Raw genomic sequence first — 27,607 nt, 5'->3', positions numbered from 1 at the left:
GCAATTGTTGAACTGAATTAATTAGCCAAGTATTAGAAACTCAAATGCCTAGTCAAAGTAGGCAGATTGAATCCTACATATGTACTTAAAAACAACAACAACCCAAGCCCACTGCCATAGAGTTCATTCTGACTCACAGGGACCATACCAGTGTTCCCAAGGTTCACAGGAAGTAAACAGCCTCGTCTTTCTTCCATGGAGCAGCTTGAGGTTAGCAGCAGAGTGCTTTAACCCCTGTGCCACCAGGGCTCCTCATGGAATGACTAAAACAGACTTTGCTGAGGAATCCACTAAGAGAGGCAATAATATAATAGTAAAAATAGAAGAATATGAACTCTTCATTGTGTTAAGAAATGATTTCAAGACATTTGAGTAGAGAGAGAGAACTTTAATGAATACATAAATGTATTCACTATGAACACAGGCCTCAATAAAATTGCTTTTCTGCTTCTAGTCTGTTCATTTTCTACAATGTTCTATGCCATTCCAAGACAATGGTATCTTGAGCCAGACGAACACATTTAATCTGTAGAGTCTTTATTGTAGGTGCAATGATCCACAACCATGTAGGCGATAATGATTGAATGATCAAGATTTCTCATTAGAATAATATGTAACATTTATGAGAGTACTTGGTTAAAGCAATGTTTCGATTTTCTCAGCTCTCTTTAACCAACTATTCTCATAAATGTTGCATACTATTCTTTCACAAAGTCCCAGACAACTGTATTACTTGGTGGTGCCATCTCTCATGTTTGTACCCAGGGATGCTGGTGTGGCACTGTAGGATAAGCACTGGACTGGTAACCACAAGGTATGTGATTCAAACCCATCAACCGTTCCTTGGAAACCCTACTCAGGGTCGCTATGGGTCTGAACTGGCTCAACAGCACTTAACAACAAAGCTGCCCACTATGGCTCATGGCTGGCTAGAAGAGTTCTATTAAAAGAGCACTAAATCAACATAAAGAAGAAAATCAATGCTGTGAAGAGTGGATTGAGTTATTCTAGGAAGAGAGGAAACAAGATCTAATCTAGCTTTTGAATTTCTTCCTCTTCAAGTCTCGGCAAACATCCTCCTCCAGTTTGGGTCAGACACCCCTCCTTTGTTTTCCCTAGTATTGTATGTTTCCCTCATACAATCAGAGCACTTTGTCTCCTTTAGTAAACAGTCTCATGGGGACAGGGACTTTGACCTTTTTAAAATCATGATGTTCATCAGACCCTAAACAAGACCAGGTACATAATAAGCATTTGGAAAATGTTTAATGAGTTGACAAAGAGAGTGAGCAAATTATATTTTTCCACTCTTCTTTTAGGAGTAGAGAAAGTACAGGCCTATTCGACGTATTCATTTGGAGTCCTGGTGTGGCGCTGTGTGTTAATGCGCTGGACTGCCAAATCAGTTTGACCCACAAAGTCGGCAGTTCAAGGTCACCAGCTGCTCCTTGGAAATCCTATACAGGGTTGCTATGGGCTGGAACTGACTCACAACACTGATAACAACAACAACGTATGTATTCATTTATTCATTCCTTCATTCTCTGAGTTTCATTGACCTGGTAGACACTGTGCTAGAGGCAAGACTTACACAACAGAGAAATGTTGTTGTTGTTAAGTGCCATCAAGTTAGTTCCTACCCAGAGCAACCCTGTATAGGGTTTCCAAGGAGGGACTGGTGAGCTTGAACTGCTAACCTCGCAGTTCAAACGGCTTTGCAGTCTGGAGCATTAACCCACAGCACCACACCAGGACTCCACAACAGAGAAATAGATGCTTCAAAATTATGAAGTAAAAAAGTTACAAAGTACTTGGTTAGTGTTGATAAGCAAAAATATTAAGGATCAAAGAAAGTAGCAAGATTTGTACCAAATATCAGAGAAGGCTGAGGAGGAACAAACACTGTAGAAAGAGACACTGGTGTAGCGCTGTAGGATGAGCACTGGACTGCAAGCTTGATTTGAACCATAAGGTCCTTGGTTCAAATTCACCAGCCGCTTCTCGGAAATCCTGCACAGGGTTACTGTGAGTTGGAACCAACTCGATGGCACTTAATAACAACAACACCAATGAGTTGTAATCAACTCAATGATAGAGAAATTTTGTTTTTTTTATAGGGTTTCCAGGACTATAACCAACACTCATCTGTCAGTTTGTTGCACTGTTGTGGCTTGTGTGTTGACGTGATGCTGGACACTATGCCACCAGGATTTTGAATGCCGGCAGGGTCACCTATGATGGACAGGTTTCCACTGAGTTTCCAAACCACAGCAGGCTAGGAAGAAGGAGAGGCAGAATACTTCCGAATGTTTAACCACTGAAAACCTTATGAATAGCAGTGGTACACTGTCAGATAGCTCCTGAATACTGAATATGGCAACATTATGGCAACATTATGAATAGCACCCAAATATCATCAGCTATCGTGCCACAAGATGAACCACTCAAGTTAGAAGTCACTCAAAATACTACTGGAGAAGAGCTGCCTCCGCAAAGTAGAGTTGATTGTAATGAGGCGAATGGAGTAAAGCTTTCAGGATCTTCATTTGCTAATGGGGCACATCGCAAAATGTGGAGAAATGGCTGCAAACATCCATTAATAATCAGAACACAGAATGTATGAAGTATGAATACAGGAAAATTAGAAGCTGTCAAAAATGAAATGGAAAGCATAAACATCAATATCCTAGGCATCAGTGACCTGAAATGGACTGCTATTGGTAATTATGAATCTGACACTCACATGGATTACTATGCCGGGAATGACAATTGAAGAGGAATGGAGTCATGTTCATCATAAAAAAGAACATTTCAAGATCTATATTGAAGTATAATGCTATCTGTAATAGGATAATATCTATACACCTACAAGGAAGACCAGTTAACACCATTATTAGTCAAATTTATGCACCAACCACTAAAGCCAGTGATGATGAAATTAAATAATTTTACCAATTTCTTCAATATGAAATTGATAAAACATGTAATCAAGATGTATTGATAATTACTGGTGATTGGAAAGCAAAGGTTGGAAACAAAGGGAAGGATCAGTAGCTGGAAAACATGGCCTTGGTGACAGAAATGACGCTGGAGATCACATGATAGAATTTTGCAAGACCGAAGACTTCTTCATTGTAAATACCTTTTTTAAGCAATATAAAAGATTACTATACACATCAGATGGAACACACAGAAATCAAAGTGACTATCTCTGTGGGAAGAAACTGTGAAAAAGCTCCACGTCATCAGCCAAAACAAGGTCAGGGACAGACTGTGGAACAGACCATCAGTTTGTTCATGTGTAAGTTCAGGTTGAAGCTGAAGAAAATTAAAACAAGATCACAAGAGCCAAAATATGACCATGAACATAGCCCACCTGAATTTAGAGATCATCTCAAGAACAGATTTGATGCATTAGACACTAATGACCAAAAACGAGAAGAGTTTTTGGATGACATTAAGAATATCATACAGAATGAAAGCAAAAGGTCATAAAGAATATAAGAAAGAAGGAAAAGAGCAAAATGAATGTCAGAAGAGATTCTGAAACTTGCTCTCCAACGTAGAGCTGCTAAGGCAAATAGAAGAAACTGAGAGGTAAAAGAGCTGAACAGAAAATTTCAAAGGGCAGCAGGGAAAGACATTTTCAAATATAGTGAACTGTGCAAAGACTTAGAGTTAGAAAACCAAAAGAGAAGACCATGCTTGGCTTCCTCAGGCTGAGGGAAATGAAAAAAATAAATAAATTCAAGCCTCAACTTGCAATATTAAAGGATTCTATGAGCAAAATATGATGATGCAGAAAGCATCAAAAGAAGATGAACAGAATACAAAGAGTCACTATACCAAAAACAAATGGTAGATCAAAGTTCAACCATTTCAAGAGTTAGCATATGATCAAGAGCCAATGGTACTGAAGGAAGAAGTTCAAGGTGCGCTGAAGGTATAGGCAAAGAACAAGGCTCTGGGAATTGATGGAATACAAATCGAAATCTTTCAACAAACTGACGCAGCACTGGAGGTGCTCACTCATCTCTGCCAAGAAATCTGGAAAACCTGGCCAACTGATTGGAAGAGATCCATATTTGTGCCCATTCCAAAGAGATGTGACCCAACAGAATGTGGAAATCATCAGACAATATCATTAATAACACATGCAAGTAAATTTTTGCTAAAGATAATTCAAAAACAGCTACAACTATACATTGACAGTGAACTACTGCCAGAGATTCAAGCCAGATTCAAACAAGGAGGTGGAATGCAGGATATCACTGCTGACATCAGGTGAATGCTGGCTGAAAACAGAGAATACCAGAAAGATGTTTGCCTTTGTTTCATTGACTATACAAATGCTTTAGACTGTGTGGAACATGACAAGCTATGGAGAGCATTGCCGAGAAGGAGTTTTCCAGAACACTTAACTGTGCTCATGAGGAACCTGTACATAGATCAAGAGGTAGTCATTCGATCAGAACAAGGGGTTTAAAATCAGGAAAGGCGCATGTCAGGGTTGTAGTAGTTCATCATACTTATTCGATCTGTATGCTGAGCAAATCATCCAAGAAGCTGGATTGTATGAAGTAGACCATGGCATCAGAATTGGAGGAAGACTCATTAACAGCCTGTGATATGCAGATAGTACAACCTTGTTTGCTGAAAGAGAAGAGGACTTAAACTACATATTGATGAAGATCAAAGATCACAGCCTTCAGTATGAGTTGTACCTCAATGTAAAGAAAACAAAAATCCTCACCACTGGACCATAAATGACTTTATGATAATGGAGAAAAGATTTAAGTTGTCAACGACTTTGATTTCCTTGGATCCACCATCGACACTCATGGACGCAGCAGTCAAGAAATCAAATGACTTATTGTATTATGTAAATTTGTTGCACAGATAACTTTAAATCATTAAATTATTCAAGAGTAAAGATGTTAGTTTGAGGACAAAGGTGTGCCTGCCCCAAACCATGGTATTTCCAGTAGCTTCTTATGCATGTGTAAGTTGGACAATGAGTAAGGAAACCATAGGAGAACTGCTGCATTTGAGTATGGTGTTGGAGAAGAATATTAAAAGTATCATGAACTTCTAGAAGAACAAACAAATCTGTGTCCAAAAAAGTACATCCCGAATGTACTTTAGAAGTTAGGATAGCAAAACTTCTTCTCTCATATTTTGGACATATTATCAGGAGGGAACAGTCACTAGAGAAGGATATCATATTTTGTAAAGTGAAGGGTTGGAGAAAAAGAGGAAGACCCCCAACGAGATGGATTTGCACACTGGCAGCACAATGGGCTCAAGCATAACAACAATTGTGAGGTTGGTACAGGACTGCGCAGTGTTTCACTCTGTTGTGCGTAAGGTCGATATGACTTGGCACCGAGTGAAGGGTACCTAACAACAGCAACAACAAGGACTATAAACTTTTATGGAAGCAGAGGCTCACATCTTTCTCCCAGGAGGCACCTGGAGGGTTTGAACTGGCAACCCCTTCAATGAGCAGATTAGCACCATAACCACTGTGCAAGCAGAGATCCTCAGATGACTGCTAGCAAAATTAAATGGAAGAAAAGAGTTAAATTAAACAAGGTAGACATTTTCTTTTCCTGTGATGCTATGCCCTAACTTCTCTGATGCAGGCTGCCAACTTTCTGTAAAAAACAACTGCATCTTGCTTTGAAGTCTCATATTTCAACAATAACTCTATCGTTGTATTATATTCACAATAATTTGGTGAGAGCATGCAAATTATATTACAAAATAAAATAATTTTCATACCTGAGACACTTTGCCTGTTGGAATCTGAGTCCCCATTACTGGAGTTAGAATTGTTGGAGGAGTTGTTGTCAACCCCTCCCAGAAGGGGGCGCAAGTGGCTCACTGAGACTTGTTCAATGAATGATGTTCCATACTTGCGAAAATACCACCATTCAAATATCTAGAATAGAAGAATAATAAGTGTGTGTTTATTGTCCATGTTACTGCTTATAACTTCTGTACATATGCACATAAAATATATTTACTGGTTATAACAGAACTTAATGAAAGAATTTTAAAAATAAAAATATTAGTTTATTCCCAAAGTTAAAGATTTTCATATTTTAGTAATATAAGACACCAATTATATTTTAAATTCTCACTTTTGTTTTCTTTACTTTATAGTGGTTTTAAAAAAAAATCTACAACTACAATCATTGATATAAAAGTATTATTAAGATCTGCTCAATACTATTTTCCTCCACGTTTATATGCTATTCAAATAACAAAATCAATATAGCTGAAAGGCAAATCCAGAAATGTATACAAATAAGCCAGTTTTATATGTTTGGTTTAGGAAGTGTTCTAATTTTGGGCATTTTATAATCTGATAAATCCACCCTTATACAACAATTTTAAGGTACCTAAACTTCATTTTTTTAAAATAGTCATCTCGTTAGAGAATTGCTGGTTTTACAGAGAGAGAGTGTGAGAGTCCTCAGCACTCAACTGCTGAGAGACTCAGGCATGTCTTACCAGCTAGGAAGAGCTTATGAACCCTGGCCTCTGTGGCATGCCATTCAAGTTTTCCAGTTCACAAGTTTACCAACTATTATGTACTTGTGGATCGAGAGGGAGAGAAAGAGAGAGAGAGGAGACTTTCATTAATAATGGAAAAAAAGTAATGGTGCTTAAATTATGAGAAATAATTTCCTAAGCAATGGGCAAGTAAGCCTCCTCTCACAACCTTTCTTTCTGGACTCTTCTTGATGCCTACAGTGAACACTTTGCCACAATTGTTCAAAGTTGCCCTCTCCCACAGCCTTTCCTCTTCTCCCTGTCTCACTTGAGATTTGTTTTCAAAACAGTCAGAAATCATTCCAGAGAAGAAATGCAAGAATCAATTATCAAAAAGAATCAACTAAGTACTTGTAAATCCTGGAGTCTCATAGGATGGCTAGATATTATACTTGTATAATATATGATAAGGAGCTCTAGTAGTGTAGTGGTTACGAATCAGGCTGTGAACCTCAGGGTCATCAGTTCGAAACTACCAGCTGTTCCGCGGGAGAAAGATGAGGCTTTCTGCTCCCGTAAAGTTTTACATTCTCGGAAACCCTGTACAGGGTCACTATGAGTTGGAACTGACTCCATGGCACATAATGACAACATAATATAAGATAGAATATGGATTTAACATAAAATGAATTTCCTGTATCCTAACTTGTTTCATAAAAATAAAAATTTGCAACGGACTTTGGACTATTATTTTAAAACTAAACATTTCTCTTTTATTCTATCAAATACTTCTAAAAAGGGGAGATAGACTATCTATGAATGATCAGACCACTCACTGCCACTAACATCAAATGCCTTCGGACTCATAGCAACCCCACAGGACAGAACAGAAGTACTCGGCAGGGTTTACAAGACCATAGAACTTGATCCCACATGGACTATCAACTAAACCAACCTCATAAATCCTACAATAGGTCAATTTGATTTAATTTCCCTTTGATTATATGAATTTCCACATGTTAAAACAAATTCACTGGGTAAACTAAGGAGAATATAATATGAAAGCTAAGAAGAGACAAGACTAGTCTATTTCATTTGGAATGCTAGAAATAAGAGATATTGCTTGAAGAAGGAAGAAAGTTAAGAATGGTGAATCCTGAAGGGAGTTTATAACAGCAATGAGTTATTTAATCTATTTGAGAATTGGTTTCTTTAACTTTATCCTCAAGGGTCCTTACTTCATTTTCACAACAATCCCGTGTAAAACACAGAACTCAATACCCACTACTACACAGGTGGTGCTCAAATGATGCACATCCCCTCTAATCCAGTATACCTTGAGTATTGCCAAAGTGCACATTTCTTCATGTCAGTCTATAAGTCAAGTTAGTACATCTTGTCTGTTACTAGATTGTTGGCTGAAAGTCCTAGAAGACAACTGTGGAAGATGGAGTTGCTCCTGATACAGTCCTGGTCACTCAACAAAGTCCTCAAGAGAAGAAGACACCAAAGGCCCCAGAATGGTAAAGGCTAGCCTCATTTGTCTCAGGTCTTTGCTCTGCTTTCTGTATCTTGCTGATTAGTTCAATCACACAGCACTGAGTGTATGAGCTGTGCCCACAGGTTACAAGGCAGAGCTGTAACCACTGCTACTACAAAGTCCATGCATAGGTCCCCAATGTCTCCCACAGACTGCTCCCTGACATGGCCTATGTCCAACACAAAAGCCTTGGGACTCTTCAGTTCCTCCAGCAAACCCACAGAATGTCAGCATGGAAAGGGAAATTAAAAGTCCACCTACACCTACAACCTCCATTCATGGATGAGGAACAAGGACACAAAGTGCAGTGGCCTGACCAAAGCCACACAGCTAGTTAAAGAACTGGTTGGCCTACAGCCCCAGCTCCCTGTCACTAATCTTCCCAGGGCCCTATGATGAGACATCTTTTAGTAATTCTCTTGCTTCATTTAAACAAATGTAGGTCTATCTTTTCCTTTTGCAGATATTCACTCCCAAGTGCCCTCCAACTTTATTTTTCCTTCATTCTTTCAAAATGAATCTATATGCAGCCTACCAAAAAAAGGAAAACAAGAGACCAGAATAATTCATTCCAAGGTGTAAATGACTCATATTAAGTTGGCATTTGCATTATAATAAGAGATTATCCTTCTAACCAGCATTTTTAACGCAACAGAAATAATGTTCCTATTGTGTGCCCTCCCTTAGCAATTCTAATTCCAACTCATAGGGACTCTATACAGTGGATTAGAACTGCCCCATAGGGTTTCCTAGGCTACATACAATCTTTAAGGGAGAAGGTCTTTCTCTTGCAGCAGGGCCGGGCTGGACTTGCAGGAACGATGTTGTTGTCAGGTGTTGTCGAGTTGGTTCCAACTCATGGGACCCTGTGCACAACAGAACAAATGGCTGCCCAGTCTTATGCCATCCTCACAGTCTTTCCTATGATTGAGTCCACTGTTGTAGCCACTGTGTCAATCCAGTTCATTGGGAATCTTCCACTTTACCCAGTACAATGTCTTTCTCCAGGGACTGGTCCCTCCTGATAACATGTTCCAAGTATATGAGATGAAGTGTCATCATCTTTGCTTCTAAGGAACATTCCAGCTGTACTTCTTCCAAGATAAATCTGTTCATTCTTTTGACAGCCCTCTGTATTTTCAATGTTCTTTACTAACATTATCATTCAAATGCATCAATTCTTCTCTGGTCTTCCTTATTCACTGTCCAGCTTTCACATGCATATGAGATTATTGAAAATATCATGACTTGGGCCATGCTCTTCTTAGTCCTCAAACAGACATCTTTGCTCCTTAACCTTTCAAAAAGGTCTTTTGCAGTAGGTTTGCCTAATGCAACACATCTTTTTATTTCTTGACTGCTGCTTCCATGAGTGTTGATTGTGGATCCAAATAAACTGAAATCCTTGACATGGTTAATCTTCTCTCCAATAATCATGTTTTCATCCAGTTGTGAGGATTTTTGTTTTCTTTACATTGAGGTGTAATCTATACTGAAGGCTATACAGTTTTAGATCTTTATCAGTAAGTGCTTCAATCCTCTTCAGTTCCAGAAAAGCCAGGTTGTGTCATCTGCATATCAAAGTGTGTTAATGATTCCTCCAATCCTGATGCCTTCTTCCTCTTCATAGAGTCCAGATTCTCAGATGATTTGCTCAGCGTATACATTGAAAAAGTATGGTGAAAGAATATAATCCTGATGCATTCCTTTCCTGATTTTGAACCATTCAGTATCACCTTGTTAAGCTTATGGTTGGTCTATGTACAGGTTCTACATGAGCACAATTAAGTGTTTGCAGGAATAATAACTCTCGAAAAGACTGGGTTTTTCCTATATCTGTTTGAGGAGAAAGGAAGGGTCTTCTTATAACCTTTTACATCACAGAATCAGTGGCTTCTTACCCAACCTGGTCCTTTTTTATACAACTGTCCAGGGACATAGCAGAGATGATATTATTATTGAATGAAAAGGAAAGAGGAACAGAATTTGAAGTCTTCTGAAATGAAACCACTACTGTTAGCCTTTGGCATAACACTCAGCCTCCTGCCCTCCTCCTGAAGCATGTCAGGCACTGGGCCAGCATGCCACAGTATTTTAGAAGAGCTGCACAAATCCAAGTAGGCAGATGGTGCTATTTCATGCAAATATATTTGGTGTTACTTTGAATTCTCCCTGGTGCATAACCTACAATGTAAACTACAAAAGTCTCATAAACAAATTTAGATTTTAAACCAGTTCTTGAGTATACTAACAGCTTAGCGGACTCACCACAGTGGAATAAAGCTAATAACCAAAAAATTAAAATATAAATAAAATATTATTGCATTTCATGTTTAATCTTGAAAAATTAAATCCTCTGGTGTTTTTCCTGCTCTTGTTCTGCCCTCAGAATTATTCAGATCAAGTAAGATGAGAAGTAAAAACCAACAAGTGATTTTGGCATGTAGGAAGTCAACAGTGGCTCTAATAGCCAGTTAGTTTAAAGGGAAAAATCCTAATGTCCTTCAGGATAGCACAGTGGTACATGCTTGCTTCATTCCCTTGATTTCTGAGGCTCCATTTTCTAATGTATCCAAAAAAAGATCATAATAAACACTCAGCAAATGTTGGGTAGATAGGTGGGCAGACAGACAGATAGAAGGACAGATTGATGAGTGGGTGGTCCAGTTGATTTAATGCGATAGAATCTAAAGATAAAGTCGAATCAGGGACAGGTTCTGTGTTCATTTTCTTGGTTAGGAAACAGGGAATGTCTACACCTATTTGTGTGAGGGGAAATAGTCCAATGGAGAGGGAGAACTGAAGTGGTGGCAGAATCTCAGTGACCATGGGTCTGATGAAAAGAACATGTTCTCCCATGGAAAGGTCACCTCCCACTTCTTATTCTGAGACAGGGAGAAAGGGAAGGATAAATCAATAGAGGCGGGCATTCTATTTTAAAGGGTAGGCTGTGATACGAGTTGTTCCACAGGTAAGAAGAAAACAACAAGAGATAAACTGGGTGACACTGACTGATCTCTGGAGAAGTGGGTACCCCTGAGGTTTATCTGCTGGAAAAAAAGGAAGAAGGACGGAATTGGGCATGTGAGGGTTAAGAAAACTACTTAACCTTATACCTTGTGAGGAGACCTGGTGTGACACTGTAGCATAAGCACTGTACCACACGGTCAGTTTGAACTGCAAGGTCGGTGGTTCAAATTCACCAGCCACTTCTTGGAAACCCTATACAGGGTCGCTGTGAGTCAAGACTGACTTGAAGGAACTTAACAACAACAACAATACCTTGTGAGGCAGGAGTGTCATACACTATACTCAGAGCCCAGTCATATTTAAAACAAAGACTCATTTGTCAAGTACCCCATTCCCTTTGTGCAGTGACTTCCTCCATTACTATACTGCAGAAGTAAGGAAAATGGTCGTAGAGCCTTGGGTCAGTGACCAGAGCTGGAAATTCAGGTTTGCATTTGCCCTAAGGTGCAATCTTGTCTCTTTATTCTTTCCATGAGGGAATAACACAAACATCATCATCTACGTTAATACTCAGGAAGCATTTCAGAATGATGGTGTTAATTTCAGGCTTGTACGTTTTTGTATTTCTTGTGTGTGTAACGGAATTGATGTGGAATTGCCTTCCATCTATCTAGAAGATTTAAAATCTGAATCTTTCCTAAAGATGTATTGATTTTTTGGATCTACCAAGACCTTCTCTTCTTCTTAAATACAAGGTCTCTATATAAAAACAACTTCTCTTCATGTGTACCTTGATGCCCTATGTTGTTATTGGTAAGTACCATGGAGTCAGTTCCAACTCATAGTGACCCTGCACAGGGTTTCTGAGGCTGTAAATCTTTACGGGAGCAGAACACCTCATCTTTCTCCTACGGAACTGTTGGTAGTTTCGAACTGCTGACCTTGAGGTTGGCAGCCCGACTCATAACCACTATGCTACCAGAGATCTCACTGAAAAAAGACCTAAAGAGAGAGTGGTTGATCTTGCAGTCTAGAAACGGAGGTCCCTGGGACCATCAAGAGAGAAAAGCAGAGTGCGGGACCCTATCCAGAGAAGCAGAGATGGAGGCAGAGACGATGACGAGGATGATGTGGAGAGATGGAGTGGCTGGGGACCCTGGACTCAGGGAGAGAGAGGGGCTGTGTGCTGACAGCCAAGGGACGGGATTGCAGGATGTGCTCTTTGGTTGTTTGAATGGTAGTATATTTCTGAGTGCTTCGGTGTACATCCAAAAAAAAAAAACCCTAGAGGGAATGGAAGCAAATGTTGAATGATGATGCATGGAGGGGATTGTAATCATTGCAGTGAAATGAAATACGATAGGATGAATGTAAAACTGATGTTCTCCCATGTAAACTATCACCTAATTCACAATAAAAACTTAAAAAAAGATCTCAAGATTTCCATAATGGAGCACACCAGTAATTCCACATCAATTCCGTTACACATGGGAAATACAAAGATGTCAAAGCCTGAAATTAACACCACCATTTTGAAATTCTTCCTGAATATTAACATAGATGATGATGTTTGTATCACAGGAGGCCAGATATAGCGATGGCAGAGATTGAAGAGAGAACATGAAACTTTCCTGCAGTCTCCTCCCAGATGGAAAGACAGCCAAGTTGACACCTGCTCTCAGTCTTCAAAAAGGTATCTGGTGGTAAACAGTTTTCTGGCAAGAAGGGATGTTCTGGATTAAACTAGATAAACTAAGGCAGTTGGCATGGATTACAATAATATCAATAACCTTTTCAGTTGTCTTTTTGAATTCTCAAGTATATTCTTTTCTCCACATCCACTGACCCTTTCAAAGTCCCTCCCTCATGACAGACCTAACTTTGTTTTCCTTCCACACTAGGCTTCTGAATGTTTTGTTTAAGAATACTGAACAGCAGCTACAGGGTGGGTCTTTGCCTCCTGTTTCTTAAGTCTCCGCCCATTCTTCCTCAGCCACCTGTTCCCCTAAACAGTTGTGAAGCTATTCCGAGAACTGGCACTCATGCTTTTCCACCCCATCCCCTAGCAATCTGGTGCTGAGGCCTTAAGAAAAAGAAGACGGAAAGGCGAGGCTAACTACAAGGTCAATATCCAATTGTAAGGTCCCTGGCTCAGGGTCTGTGTGTTCACATATGTACACATATGAAGAGTCTCCATCAATCACGGTGGCCCAGAGGGGAGGGCGGAGTTATGAGAATACTGACAAGTAGAAGAAGTCAACCAGTGCTGTGTGCACCCCAGCCCTGTCAGAGCAGACGGTGACAGCAGGATTCTGATTTGGTTAGTTGGGGGGCAGGCAGAATCTGTCATTGGAAAATACGCCCCCAGGCCATTTCTGATGTCCTCAAATTCAATCATCTATAAATCTTCTGTTCATTCCACAACATTTTAAAAGTGATTTACCTTAGCATTACAGGTATATACAGTCATACACAAAACACAGATATCATCCCTGCCTTTATGAAGCTTACATTCTAGAAAGAATTCATTTCTAGACATTAAATGGCTAGCGAAATGAAATATAACTTCTGATAAGTGCCGATCCATACTTCTAGCTATGATTCTATAATTGAATCCATGAGCGGTTGGAAAAAGAAAAATACTCTTTTCCAGAGATGGTTGCAGTTTCCTTCTCTCTTCCCTATCTGGGTCCATTCAAACAAAAACATCAAATGTCAGACACTGTTGTCATTCTCCTGCAGTTACATCGTTTTCAAACTTCTCAATTTGTGCTCAGATATAAACTGAAAAGCCCCAAAGGGCAGTTTTGTCCCATTTTCCACCATTTGCTTATTCACCAAAAGGGAGCAGGGAGAGGTGGGGGTACAACAAACTTCTTGCTGTCTCCCAGCCTATAAAACTAAGGGTTACTTCACTTCTGTCACATCTAATCTTTAATTTGATCCACTTGCACACTCATGCACACAGTCAGACCCCGATCAGCATCTGCCGACTCTGCCTAGCAATTGATCTCCATGAAGATCATCAATTTTCATGGTGAACCCAAGAAGCTCAATTTCCTTTCACTGTCTGCAGGCTCCCCAGCCATCTGGCTCTAGCTGTTCTAGAGCCAAGAGACAAGCTGCTTATAACTGACACAGCTCAACACTTACATGCTGCTTTCCATACCCCAAGAGCCCTCTAATGAAGCTTTACCAACTCTCTTTACACTCCTGTCTGCAGGGCCCCCACCAATTGTGTGAGCCATATCCTATCAACTAAAGTGCACGTCAAGTCCTATAGGAAAAAAATGCTTGAAAGAAACCATCAATCTTTAGGCCCATTCCTTACTTTTAATAGGAGAGATCTGGCTTCACATGCTACCTTATTTGCTGTAAGTTATTGTTGTTGTTAAGTGCTGTCGAGTTGGTATACATAGGGACCCTGTATAGGGTTTCCGAGGAGCAGCTGGTGAGCTTGAACCACCGACCTTGCAGTTTAAATGGCTTTGCAGTCTGGCGCATTAACCCACAGTGCCACACCAAGACTCTAATTTGCTGAATAACTTAGGCCAAATTATTTAAATTTTGTGTATCAGTTTCTACTCAGTAGCATAAAGAGGCTGATTACAGCCACCATATAGAATTTCAGTAAATATTAAATGCATTAATATACACACAGTGCTTCTAAGGTAGCTGGCAGAGAGTGAGAACTCCATAAAGGGATCTTTTGTTGTAACTAATGTCTACCTAATCATGGGCTCTGCCGGCACTTTCACAGCGGCAGGCTTCTTTTACATCCTATCCACAGGCTAATTCTTTGTTTACTATTCTAATTCTCCATTCTTGTTCTTGAATCTCACTTTTTAAACTTATGATCCAGAATACCTTTACATAACAAACTAAGTCCTGGTGTGGCAATGTGGGATAAGCACTGGACTGCTAACCAAAGGTCAGCCAAACCCACCAGCCTCTGCTCAGAAGTCCTACACTGGGTGACTACTAATCAGAACCAACTTGATAGCACTTAACAACAACACTGTAGGATAAGCACTGGACTGCTACCAACAAGGTTGGTGGTTCAAACCCACCAGCCGCTTCTTGGACACCTTGTACAGGGTTGCTGTGAGTAGGAACTGACTCAATAGCAATTAACAACAATAATCAACAGATGGGAGGCCCTGTATGGCACAAAGAATTAAGTACTTCCAAAGAAAGCCTTGGTAATTTGTGTTCCAAAGACACAAAATTAACAACCATGCAGAACACAGCTCTATTCGGCCCACATTGGTCTCTATAAATGGGAAGCAACTTGAGGACAACAGGCTTGGTTTGGGGTTTGATTTTATTTAACATGTATGTGTAAAATGTATAACAAACCCAAACATTTTCTCCATTGAAATAAGCATAGTCAGCGGAGGCTACTTCAAACAGACCGGACAAGGCCTTGCTAGAGTGAAGAAAAGACTAAATTGACAGATTTGGTCTATGGTGACAGGTACAGATGCTTTGGCTGCATTGGACATTGACAAGTGACACCTTGAAATCAAGCAAGACAGCATTGGATGAGTACGTGCAGCAACCGAAGGGGAGCAGGGAGAGGTGGGGATACTACAAACTTCTTACTATCTTTCAACCTATATTGTTGTTGTGAAGTGCCATCGAGTTGGTTCCGACCCATAGCAAACCTGAATATGGTTTCCGAGGAGTGACTGCTGAGCTTGAACCGCCGACCTTGCTGTTCAAACTGACTTTGCAGTCCAGTGCATAAACCCTCAGTGCCACACCAGAGCTAAGAATTCTCAGCGTTGCTTTTGTGTTAGGTGCCCTTGAATACATTCCAATTCAAAGCGGCCCTGCTGCCTGGTCCTGCATCATCCTCACAATTGTTACATTTGAGTTCATTTTTACTATCACTGTGTCAATCTATTACGTGGAGTGTCTTCCACTTTTCCACTGAACCTCCACTTATTTCCCTCTCCAGGGATTCTATGCCTAAAGTACAAGAGGCGAAGTCTCGCCATCTTTGCTTCTGAGTAGCATTCTGACTGTACCTCTTCCAGTATAGAGTTGTTTGTTTTTCTGGCAGTCCATGGTACTTCTCCAACACCACAACTCAAATGCATCAACTTTTCTATGGTCTTCCTTACTCACTGTCCAATGTTCACATGCATGTGAGGCAACTGAAAATACCTTAGCTTGGGTTTGGTGCACCTTAGTTCTCAAACCTACAACTTTGTTCTTGAACACTTTAAAGTGGTCTTGAGCATCAGATTTACGTAATGCAATACAACTTTTGGTTTTATGACTCTTTCTTCCATGAGTGTTGATAGCAGATCCACGCAAAATGAAGTCTTTGACAACGTCAATCTTTTATCCATTTATCACGATGTTATTTACTGGTCCAGTGCAGAGGTTTTTCTTGTTTTCCTTTACATTGAGGTGCAACACTTACTGAAAGTTGTGTTCTTTGATATTCATCAGCAAGTATTCAACCTCTTTGCCTTCAGCAAGCAAGATTGCATCATCTGCCTACTGCAGGTTGTTAATGTGTCTTCCTCCAATACTGATGCTACATTCTTCTTCCTATAATCCGATTTCTTAGATTATTTGCTCATCATACAGATTAAATAAGTATGGAAAAAGAATACAACCCTGACTCACATCTTTCCTGATTTAAAACCATTTGTTATTCCCTTGTTCTGTTCGAACAGCTGGCTCTTGGTCTAGGTATAGGTTCCTCATGAACACATTCAAATGTTAAGGAACACTCATTCTTTGCAATGTTATCCTTTGCTTATCATGATCCACACAGTTGAAAACCTTTGCATAATCAATAAAGCACAGATAAACATCTTTCTGGAGTCCAGATGTGGTGCTGTTGGATAAGCACTAGACTACTAACCACAAGGTTCGTGGTTCAAACTCACTAGCTACTCCTTGAAAACCCTACATAGGGTCACTATGAGTCGGAACTGAACAGCAACTTTCTAGTATTCTGTGTTTTCAGTCAAAATCCAGCTGACTTCAGCACTGATACCCCTTGTTCCACATCTACCTCTGAACTGGTTTGAGGTTCTGGCAGTTCCCTGCTGATGTGCTGTTGCAGTCATTTTTTTAATTATCTCAGCAAAATTTTACTTGTATGTGATTATTAATGACAGTGGATTACCTCTCTTTCGAATGGGCACAAATATGCATCTCTTCCAATCAGTTGGCCAGGCAGCTGTTTTTCAAATTTCTTGGCATAGAAGAGCTAGTGCGTCTAGTGTTACATCAGTTGTTTGAAAGATTTCAATTTGTATTCCATCAATTTTCGGAGCCTTGATCTTTGCCAACATCTTCAGTGCACCTTGGACTTCTCCCTTTAGTGCCACTGGCTCTTGATCATATGTTACCTCTTGAAATGGTTAAAAGTTGACCATTTCTTTTTGATATAGTGACTCTGCATATTCCTTTCATCTTCTTTTGATGTTTTCAACATTATTCATTATTTTCCCACAAAATCCTTCAATATTTCAAGCCGAGGCTTGAATTTTTTCTTCAGTTCTTTAAGCTTGAGAAATGCTGAGTGTGTTCTCTTTTGGTTTTCTAACTCCAGGTCTTAGCACATTTCATTATAATACTTTACTTTGTCTTCTCAAGCTGCCCTTTGAAATTTCCTGTTCAGCTCTTTTACCTCCTCAGTTCTCCCATTTGCTTTTGCATCTCCACACCAGAGAGCAAGTTTCAGAGTCTCTTCTGACACTCATTTTGGTTCTTTCTTGTCTTCCTAATGACCTTTTGTCTTCTTTTGGTATGATGTTTTTGATGTCATCCCACAATTCTTCTAGTCTTCCGTCATTAGTTTCTAATCCTTCAAATCTGTTCTTGACATGACCTCTAAATTCAGGTAGGATATGTTCAAGGTCATATTTTGGCTCTTGTGATCTTGTTTTAATTTTCTTCAGCTTCAGTCTGAACTGTCATATGAGCAATTGATGATCTGTTCCACAGTCTTGCCCTGGCCTTCTTTTAGTTGATGACATGGAGCTTTTCCACTGTCTCTCCCCACAGATACAATTTGGTTCCTGTGCATTCCAACTGGTGAGGTCCATGTGTATAGTCATCTTTTATGTTGTTTTTTTATTTTAAAAAAGGTATTTGCAGTTAATAAGTCATGTCTTGCAAATCCTATCGAGTGATTTCCAGCATCATTTCTATCACCAAGGCCATATTTTCCAAGTATGAATCTTTTCTCTTTGTTTCCAACCTTTGCATTCCAAAAATCAGTAATTATTAATACATCCTGATTGCATGTTTGATCAGTTTCTGACTGAAGAAGTTGATAGAATTCTTCAGTTTCATCATCACTGGTTTTAGTGATTGGTGTATATATATATGAATAATAGTGGTAGTAACTGTTCTTTCTTGTAGGAGTGGATTTTATCCTATCACAGACAGCACTGTACTTCAAGATAGATATTCAAATGTTCTTTTTGATGATGAATGTGACACCAGTCCTCTTCAATTTATGGTTCCCAGCAAAGTAAACCATATGATTGTGTCATTCAAAATGGCTGATACAATTCCATTTCAGCTCACTAATCTATGTGTTACATTTCACTTTTGACTGCTTCCAATTTTATTAGATTCATACTTTATACATTTCATGTTCCCACTGTTAATGGATTTTTAAAAATTATTTATTTATTTTGCATACTGAACAACACCCTGAACTATTAAATATCCTCTTTTTTTTTAATTAAATGTTTTTATTTTGGATTGAGTGAAAATTTACAGGGCACATCATCAGCTTCACATTCAACCATTCATATAGCTTGTTTCATTACATTGATTATTATCCCCTCCATATATCATCAGTTAACAGTGTTTCTCTCTATGTTAATGGATGTTTGCAGCATTTTCTTCTTATTTTGAATCGAGCCACATCAGCAAAAAAAAAAAAAAAAGTCCAGAAAGCATAACTTCACTCCTGTCATTAAGGTCAGCTCTATGTTGAGGAGGCAGCTCTTCCCCAGTCATATTCTGAGTGCCTTCCAACCTGAGGGGCTCGTCATCTGGCACTGTACCCAACAATGTTCTGCTATTATTCATAAGGCTTTCAGAGACTAACCATTCAGAAGTGGTCTGCCTCCCCTTCTTCCTAGTCTGTCTTTGTCTGGAAGCTCAGCTGAAACATGCCCACCATGGTGACCCTACAGGTATTTAAATACTGATGGCAAAGCTTCTAGCATCACAGCAACATACTAGCCACCAAAGCACAACAAATTGACAGACAAATGGTGGAATTATCAGGGAGGCATAACAAAATATTCACTCATTTGTTTTTAATCACATGACTGTAAAATCAGTTGCTGTTGTTGCTGTTAGGTGCCATTGAGTCAATACTGACTCACAGAGACCCTATGCACAACAGAATGAAAACACTGCCCGGTCCTGGGCTAACCTAACAATTGTTGCCACGTTTGAGCCCATTGATGCTGCCACTTTGCTAATCCAGCTCACTGCAAGTCTTCCTCTTTTACTTTGACCGTCCACCTTACCAAACATGATATCCCTCTCTAATGACTGGTCCCTCCTGGCTTCCAAGGAGCACTCTGGCTGTACTTCTTCCAACACAGATCTGTTTGTTCTTTTGGCAGACCATGGTACTTTCAATATTCTCCTCCACCAGCATAACTCAAATAAATCAATTCTTCCAGTCTTCCTTATTCACTGTCCAGCTTTCGCATGCATATGAGGTTATTGAAAATACCATGGCTTGTGTCAGATGCACCTTAGTCCTCAAGCTGACATCTTTGCTCTTCAACACTTTAAAAAGATCTTGTGCAACAGATTTGCCTAATGCAATACGTCATTTGATCTCTTGACTGCTGCTTCCACGAGTGTTGATAGTTGATCCAAGAAAAATGACAGTGGTCTTTGCCAAATGAAGTTTTTGTTTGATAGTTTTATTAATTCACACGAGGAAACATATTATTATTTATTTATTGGGAGGATAAAAGTCATTAACAATCTGTGATATGCAAATGATACCACTTTGCTTGCTAAAAGTGAAGAGGAGTTGAAATACTGATGAAGACTACATCCTCAATGTGGATTACACCTCAAGATAAAGAAAATGAAAACTCTCACAACTGGACCAATAAATAACATCATGATAAATGGAAAAAAGATTGAAGTTGCAAAAGACTTCAATTTGCTTAGAGCCATAATCAATGTTCATGAAAGCAGCATTTAAGAAATCTAATGACATATTACATTAGGCAAAACTGCTGCGAAAAACCTTTTCAAGAGCAAAGAGGTCAATCTGAGGACTAAGTTGCCTGTGGCCCAAGCCATGGTATTTTCAATAGCCTCATATGCATGTGATAGTAAAAGAATCGATGCATTTGAGTATGGTACTGGAGGAGAATATTAAGCAGACCATGGACTGCTATTCTTGTTGGTGTTGTTAACTACCGTTGAGTCGGTTCTGACCCATAGTGTGACGCTCTATATGGTTTCCAAGGAGCAGCTGGTGAGCTTGATTGAACCAGTGACTTTGGGGTTCAAACCAACTTTGCAGTCCTTTGCATTAACCCAAGGTGCCACACCAGGACTGCTGTAAGAACAAACAATCCGTGTTGGATGAAGAAGTACATCAAGGATACTCCTTAGAAACCCCTAACAATAAATAACAAGATGAAGCATTTTATATTAGGGTAGAGTCTACAGCTAGGTCTAGATGATGCCTAGGGTTCAGTGTACTCTGTCATCTTGCTCTGATAATCTCTGCCAAATGAATTGTACTTCTATGTGTATTTGCTCAGTTAAACGAAATTTTCTTTAAAGAGAAATACCAGTTATCTTTCTTTCTTTCTTTCTATGTTCTAAACTTCTCTTTTCTGAAGCTATCAGTCTCTAGCACAGGAATCTTGAGATTCCCAAACAGCTCATTTCCTCTGGGAGAGTGCTGTACTGTGTGTGTTTGCTTCCTGACTCTGCAGACTCTGCTCAGGGAAGAGCAGTTAAGTAACTGTCTCCCTGGTGTCAGGACACAAACCACTAAGTAGTTAGATGCATACAGCTATTTGGCAAAACACCTGATCCTTTCTTTGACTCAATGCTTCCTTTTCCCTGAAATGCACTTGGCAGCAAAGAGTACCCGCTGAATAGAAATCTCAACCCTGGACTATTTCAAAGGCTAGGAATGCTGAGTCCCCAAAGGCTCTTGTTAGTGTCATGGAGTCAGTTCTGACTCATAGCCATCCTATATAGAGTTTCTGAGTAGTTGCCAGTGGGTGTGTACCACCGAGCTTGTGGTTAGCAGTCCAGTGCTTAGCCCACAAGACCACAGTAGCCCACACTCCCAAAACCTGGACAATATCAATGTTAATACTTTCTCAAAGCAAGAACCTAAAGCTATCAAGAGCTACTTAGTCCCTATTGGTAGCTACTTTGCCTGCAAAAATTTTGAAAAAGGCACTTCAAAATTTGCATACATCCAGGTTTTGAAAAAGTCAGTCAGCTCTTCAGAAGGCTTCCAGGTGAACGTACAGTAGTGAAGACCACATTTCAGATCTGCACTCTACATGTAAGGAGGAAGCCTCCCCAGCCCAGGACTGCAAAAGCAATACGGACTAAGGAAAAGTCCTTCAGTGGGAAAACAGGAGAAGGAAGCTGACGGAACTTTGCACTCCCGTGTCTGAAGGGAAAATCACTACAGGGAGTAGTCCATGAGAATGAAAGGAAAGAATCCACACGGTGGTAACTAATTTAGTCCAGTGAGCCACACAGAGCCACTGCCACTGTAAATTTCAGACCTGCCATGTTTCTGCAGGCTGAGAACTTAACCAGAAAGGCAGTGAGGGACAAAAGCCCAGGATCTGGTTAGACTGACTACTGTTCATTCATGAGACCCAAGGCAGGAGGCCTACTTCCTATTCTACCTCAGCTTCCTCGTACCTAAAAATGGAAATCACACTAGCAATTACCTCACTGGATTATTGTAAGGAACATATAAATTACCTTGTAATTTAGTTCTCAGTTCTCAGAGAATATCACATTTAGTGACCATCCGCTGAGCAGAGGGGAAAGCATACACAAAAACCCACCCGACTGCCTCAGAGTGAATTGCTAGTGTCTATTCTGTGGCGTTCTGGTAGCGTACTGATTACAAATTGGCCTGCTAACCTCAAGAGTAGCAGTTCAAAATTACCAGCTCTTCCATGGGAGAAAGATGAGGCGTTCTGCTCCCATAAAGATTTACAGCCTCGGAAACCCTGTACAGGGTTGGTATGAGTCAGAACTGATAAATGTGGTGGCACATCACCACCATTCTGTGGGGCTGTGGGATAAAGCACTAGACCACAAGATCTGCGGTTCAAATTCACTAGCCACTCCTTGGAAACCCTATACAGGGTGACTATGAGTTGGAACAGACTCAATGGCACTTAAAACAACAACAATTCAAAACCAGAGTCCTGGTGTAGTGCTGTAGGATAAGCACTGTACTGCTAACCACAAGGTCGGTGGCTCAAACCCCACCAGCCACTCCTTGAAAACGCTATACAGTACTGGTACGTGTTAGAACCGACTCTAAGGCACGCGACAACAACAACAATTCAAAACTGCTATTCAAATTGCATCCAAAATAGCTCACCTTTTCAATGTTTCTACTTGTTCAATTAAAAAAAAATTTCCACATTTTATAAAGAAAATGTCAAAATACTGTTTAAAATGTAAATGATAATTTACATTTTATCATTCTATCTCCCTTATCTCTTCAAAATATATGCTCATATATGTTAATTGGTTGAATATTTTCGCCACATAATTATTATGAATTTATCAAGCATGTGAATGCATTTTCCAAATCTGGAGTTTCTTCTGTTCTTTTAATAATATTAAAGTGAGAATCTAAAGACAAAGTTTCTGGGTTTGGTTTAGCCAGAAGTTAACTCTGTCTTTGTCTTTCCTTAGTAAGGTTCATTTTCCTTATAAACTGAATAATTATGGAGCCTGGGAACATTAGCAATCCATGATTCCTTCATCACGTGTTTGATACCAATTCCTTCCTTCTCATTATTCTCTCTCTCTCTTTTGAATTTAATCATTTTCTTGTAGAGAATATATACAGCAACATAGACGAGGGGACTTGAAAACAAAGTGTGTGGGAAAATCCATAATCTTTTCATTTCATTTCCCCACAAACTTCATGAAGCCCTGTTGTGAACCAAGTCAACATTTCAACATGTATCATTCAGAGTACTGATTACATTATTCATGTTGTGTTACAATTCTTTCTCACTTTCTTTCCCCATCCATGTAACTCACAGTCCCCTAGAGTTCCCATCTAATCTTTCAAGTAGTTGTTACTTTGATCCCATATTTGTTGTTGTTGTGAAGTGCCATTTAGTCGGTTCCGACCCATAGCGACCCTGTATAGGGTTTCCAAGGAGCAGTTGGTGAGTTTGAATCACCAACCTTGCAGTTCAGATGGCTGTGCAGTCTGGCACATTAACCCACAGCGCCACACCAGGGACTCCATAGGTATTTCTTAAAAGAGCATAATGCTTAAGACAGACATCTCTTATTGTGGTGTATGCTGTCAGGTCAGTTTCAGCTCAGACCTACCCTGAACAAGGTTTTCAAGAGCAGCTAGGGTGTTTGAACTGCAGTTAGTGTGGTTAGCAGTCTGGTGCTAGTGAAGCTAAGCTATTGTAACCATGCATTTTCAATCTGTTGTTGTTGTTGTTGTTGTTATGTGCCATCGAGTCAGTTCCGACCCATAGCGACCCTGTACAGGGTTTCCGAGGGTGTAAATCTTTACGGGAGTAGAAAGCCTCATCTTTCTCCCGCGGTATGTTGAGCAAATAATCCAAGAAGCTGGACTACATGAAGCAGAATGTGGCTTCAGGATTGGAGTTCATTAACAATCTGTGATATGCAGACGACACAACCTTGCTTGCTGAAAGTGAAAAGGTTTGAAGCACTTGCTGATGAATATCAAAAAAGACAGCCTTCAGTATGAATTACAACGCAATCCTCACAACTGGACCGATAAAAAAAGATCATGATAAATGGAGAAAAATATTGAAGTTGTCCAGGATTTCATTTTGCTTGGATACACAATCAACTCACTGGAGGCAGCAGTCAAGAACTCAAATGGCATATCACAGTGGGAAAATGTGTCAGGAGCAAAGAGGTCAGAGGACTAAAATGCTCCTGACACAAGTCATGGTATTATCAATTGCCTCATATGCAAGTGAAAGCTGGACAATGAACAAAGAAGACCAGAGAAGAATTGATACATTTGAATTATGATGCTGATGAAGAATATTTAAAGTACCATGGGCTATCAAAAGAAGGAACACATTTGTTTTGAAAGAAGTACAAACAGAATGCTCCTTGGAAGCAGCAAGACTTCGTTTCATGTACTTCAGACATTTTATCAGAAAGGATATCATGCTAGATAGAGTAGAAGGTCAGCAAAAAAGAGATGGACCCTTAGTGAGATGGATTAACTCAATTGCTGCAAAAATGTGCTCAAGCATAACGGTAATTTTGAGGATGGCAAAGGATGTAGCAGTGTTTTGCTTTGCTGTTCACAGAGTCGCTATGAGTCAAAGACAACTTGAGGGTACCTAACAAAAACAACAAATTATTGTTTGGTTTTAAGATTTTTGGGGATATTTTTGGTTTAAGGCTTATGTCAGTACAATAGCCATTCCATCTAGCCTCCATGGCTCTAGAAAATCTGGAGTCCATGAGGACTTGCCATTAATTTCTTTTACTTTACCTTCTACTTATTCCTTGTCTTCTTCTGGATATTGCTTATTTCTTGACCAAACGACATAGTTTTGGAGTGAGAGATTCATTCACATGCCTTCAAGAGTCCTGTTAACTTTGTTCCACCAAAGTCTCTTTGAGATCATTCTCCTCTGCACTGGACTCCTTCGATTGGTGAACTTTTCAGATCATATAAAATCTTCCTAGTGATTGTTCTAAGTCAGACTCAAAGAGTTTTGCTTACATTTCTCCTTCTGGACAATTTATGTTGTTCCTATTAAGGATCAGTGGAGTAAATGGTTCAGATTGGTCTCTCAGACCAGTGGTTCCGACATTTGTGGACTGAACATTACATGAAAATGTCTCCTGTACTATCACCACCAAATTTGGAGAATGATATGAGGTTGCTGGATTTCTGGTGTGATGCTATGGGATAAAGCACTGGACCACAAGATCAGTTTGAACCACAACGTTGGTGGTTCAAACTCACCAGTCACTCCTTGGAAACCCTACTATACAGGGTTGCTATGAATTAGAACTGACCCGACAATACTTAACAACATGAAGTTGTTACAGTTTTCTTTGCCGAATGACAACAGTAAAATAAAACCACCACTCATCATGACTATGATCCTGAAGGAGGAAGTCCAAGGTGCACTGAAGGAATTGGCAAAGAACAAGGCACCAGTAATTATTAATGGAATAAAAATGGGACTCTTTCAAGAAAGTGATGTAGCACTGGAGGCACTCACTTATCTATGCCAAGAAATTTGGAAGATAACTATCTGGCCACTGATTGGAAGCGATCCATATTTATGCCAATACCAAAGAGAAGTGACCCAACGGAATGCAGAAATCATCGGACAATATCTTTGATATCCCATAGTAAAGTTTTACTAAAGGTAATACAGAGATGACTACAACTATACATTGACAGAGAACTTTCAGAGGTTCAAACCGGATTCTGAAAAGGATGTGGAATGAGGGATTTCACTGCTGATGTCCGATGGATCTTGGCTGAAAGCAGAGAGTATCAAAAAGATGTTTACCTGTGCTTTATTGACTCACAAAGGCTTTCAATTGTGTGGATCATGACAAGCTATGGACAACATTGCAACGTATGAGTATTCCAGAACACTTAATTGTGCTCATAAGGAATCTGTACCTGGACCAAGAGACAGTTGTACAAATAAACATGGGAACACGGAACGTTTTAAAATTAAGAAACATGTGCGACAGGGTTTATTCTTTCACCATACTTATTCAACCTGTATGCTGAGCAAATAATCCGAGCAGCTGGGTTCTATGAAGAAAAACATGGCATCAGGATTGGAGTAAGACTCATTAACAACCTGTGATATGCTGATACAACCTTGCTTGCTGAAAGTGAAGAGGACTTACAACATTTACTGATGAAGATCAAAGAGCACAGCCTCTGGTATGAATTGCATCTCAATGTTAAAAAAAAAAAAAAAAAGCCTCACCACTGGACCAATAAACAGCATTTTTATCAACAGAGAAAAGATTGATGCTGTCAAGGACTTCATTCTTCTTGGATCAACTATCAACACTCATGGAAGCAGCAGTCAAGAGATCAGAGGACATATTGCATTAGGCAAATCTGCTGCACAAGACCTTAAAGTGTTGAAGAGCAAAGACGTCAGCTTGAGAACTAACGTGAGCCTGACCCAAGCCATAGTATTTTCAATAATCTCATATGCATGCGAAAGCTGGTCAATGAGTAAGGAAGACTGTAGAATTGATGCACTTGAGTTATGGTGTTGGAGGAGAATATTGAAAGTGCCGTGGGCTGCCCATAGAACCAACAGATCTGTGCTGGAAGAAGTGCAGCCAGAGTGTTCCTTGGAGGCCAGGATGGTCAAACTTTATCTCTCATACTTCGGACATATTGTCAAAAGGGACCCATCGCTGGAGAAGGATATCATGTTTGGTAGGGTGGAGGGTCAGAGAAAAAGAGGAAGACCCCCAGCGAGATGGACAGGCCAAGTGGCAGCATCAATGGACTCAAGCGTGGCAACGATAGTGAGGTTGGCCCAGGATAGGGCAGTGTTTCCTTCTGCTGTGCATAAGGTCGCTATGGGTCGGTACCAACTCGATGGCACCTAACAACAACAACAGTTGAATTAAGTCATATTTTAGAGTATTTATTTTGTAGGCACTAGAATTTGACGCAGGACTGTGTTTTCCTTTATCATCCATTTAATTTATATATTTTTTCCATTCAATAAAAGGAATATCTGATTGTTTAAAAACAATTACAAACATTCAGAAATATATAACCTGGGTAGTAAAAGGCCTTTCTCTATAAGTCCTCTCACCCAACAACCACATGCATGCTTTTATGAGAATCATTATCAGCTGCTGCTGCAGAGTCTTCTAGATATTGTTCCTGTACGTATCCTCGCACACATATTAAACAGACACTGATAAATAGGAATGAGTACACACTTACCAAGATAAGCCCTGATATTAGCGAGGAAGTGCCGGTCAGGGCCACGTAGAACTTCGGTGTTAGTGTGTTCAAAAACATGCTCACTGAAAAAACAAAAACAAAACAGAAGCAGAGAAAAGAACAAAGAAAGCATGAGTACATCAATACAACCAATTCTTTCTCTTTTTTTAATTCTTCCTACTGAAATGATGTGTCTCTGATGACAGGAATTCTTAGAACCATATCGAAGCTCTGGTAGCGTAGTGGTTACAAATCGGGCTGCCAACCTTAAGGTCAGTGGTTTGAAACTACCAGCTGCTCCGCGGGAGAAAGATGAGGCTTTCTACTCCCGTAAAGATTTACACCCTCGGAAACCCTGTACAGGGTCG

General features: G+C 39.8%; 1 protein-coding gene across 3 annotated transcripts in view; it reads right to left on the bottom strand.

Moving 5' to 3' along the window:
• ST7 (suppression of tumorigenicity 7) overlaps positions 1-27,607 on the bottom strand; it is a 320,806-nt gene that overhangs the window by 123,008 nt on the left and 170,191 nt on the right. For all 3 annotated transcript variants that reach the window (XM_006859311.1, XM_006859310.1, XM_006859312.1), the window contains exons 2-3: positions 27,240-27,322; positions 5,785-5,944 (exon numbers count right to left, since the gene is read on the bottom strand). In XM_006859311.1, coding sequence (XP_006859373.1) covers positions 5,785-5,944; positions 27,240-27,322 — 243 coding nt within the window. The remainder of the gene's footprint in view (positions 1-5,784; positions 5,945-27,239; positions 27,323-27,607) is intronic.

Source organism: Chrysochloris asiatica, unplaced genomic scaffold (assembly GCF_000296735.1).
Source record: "Chrysochloris asiatica unplaced genomic scaffold, ChrAsi1.0 scaffold00032, whole genome shotgun sequence".
NCBI classification, from domain to species: domain Eukaryota; kingdom Metazoa; phylum Chordata; class Mammalia; order Afrosoricida; family Chrysochloridae; genus Chrysochloris; species Chrysochloris asiatica.
This window is presented reverse-complemented; position numbering and strand designations above follow the sequence as displayed.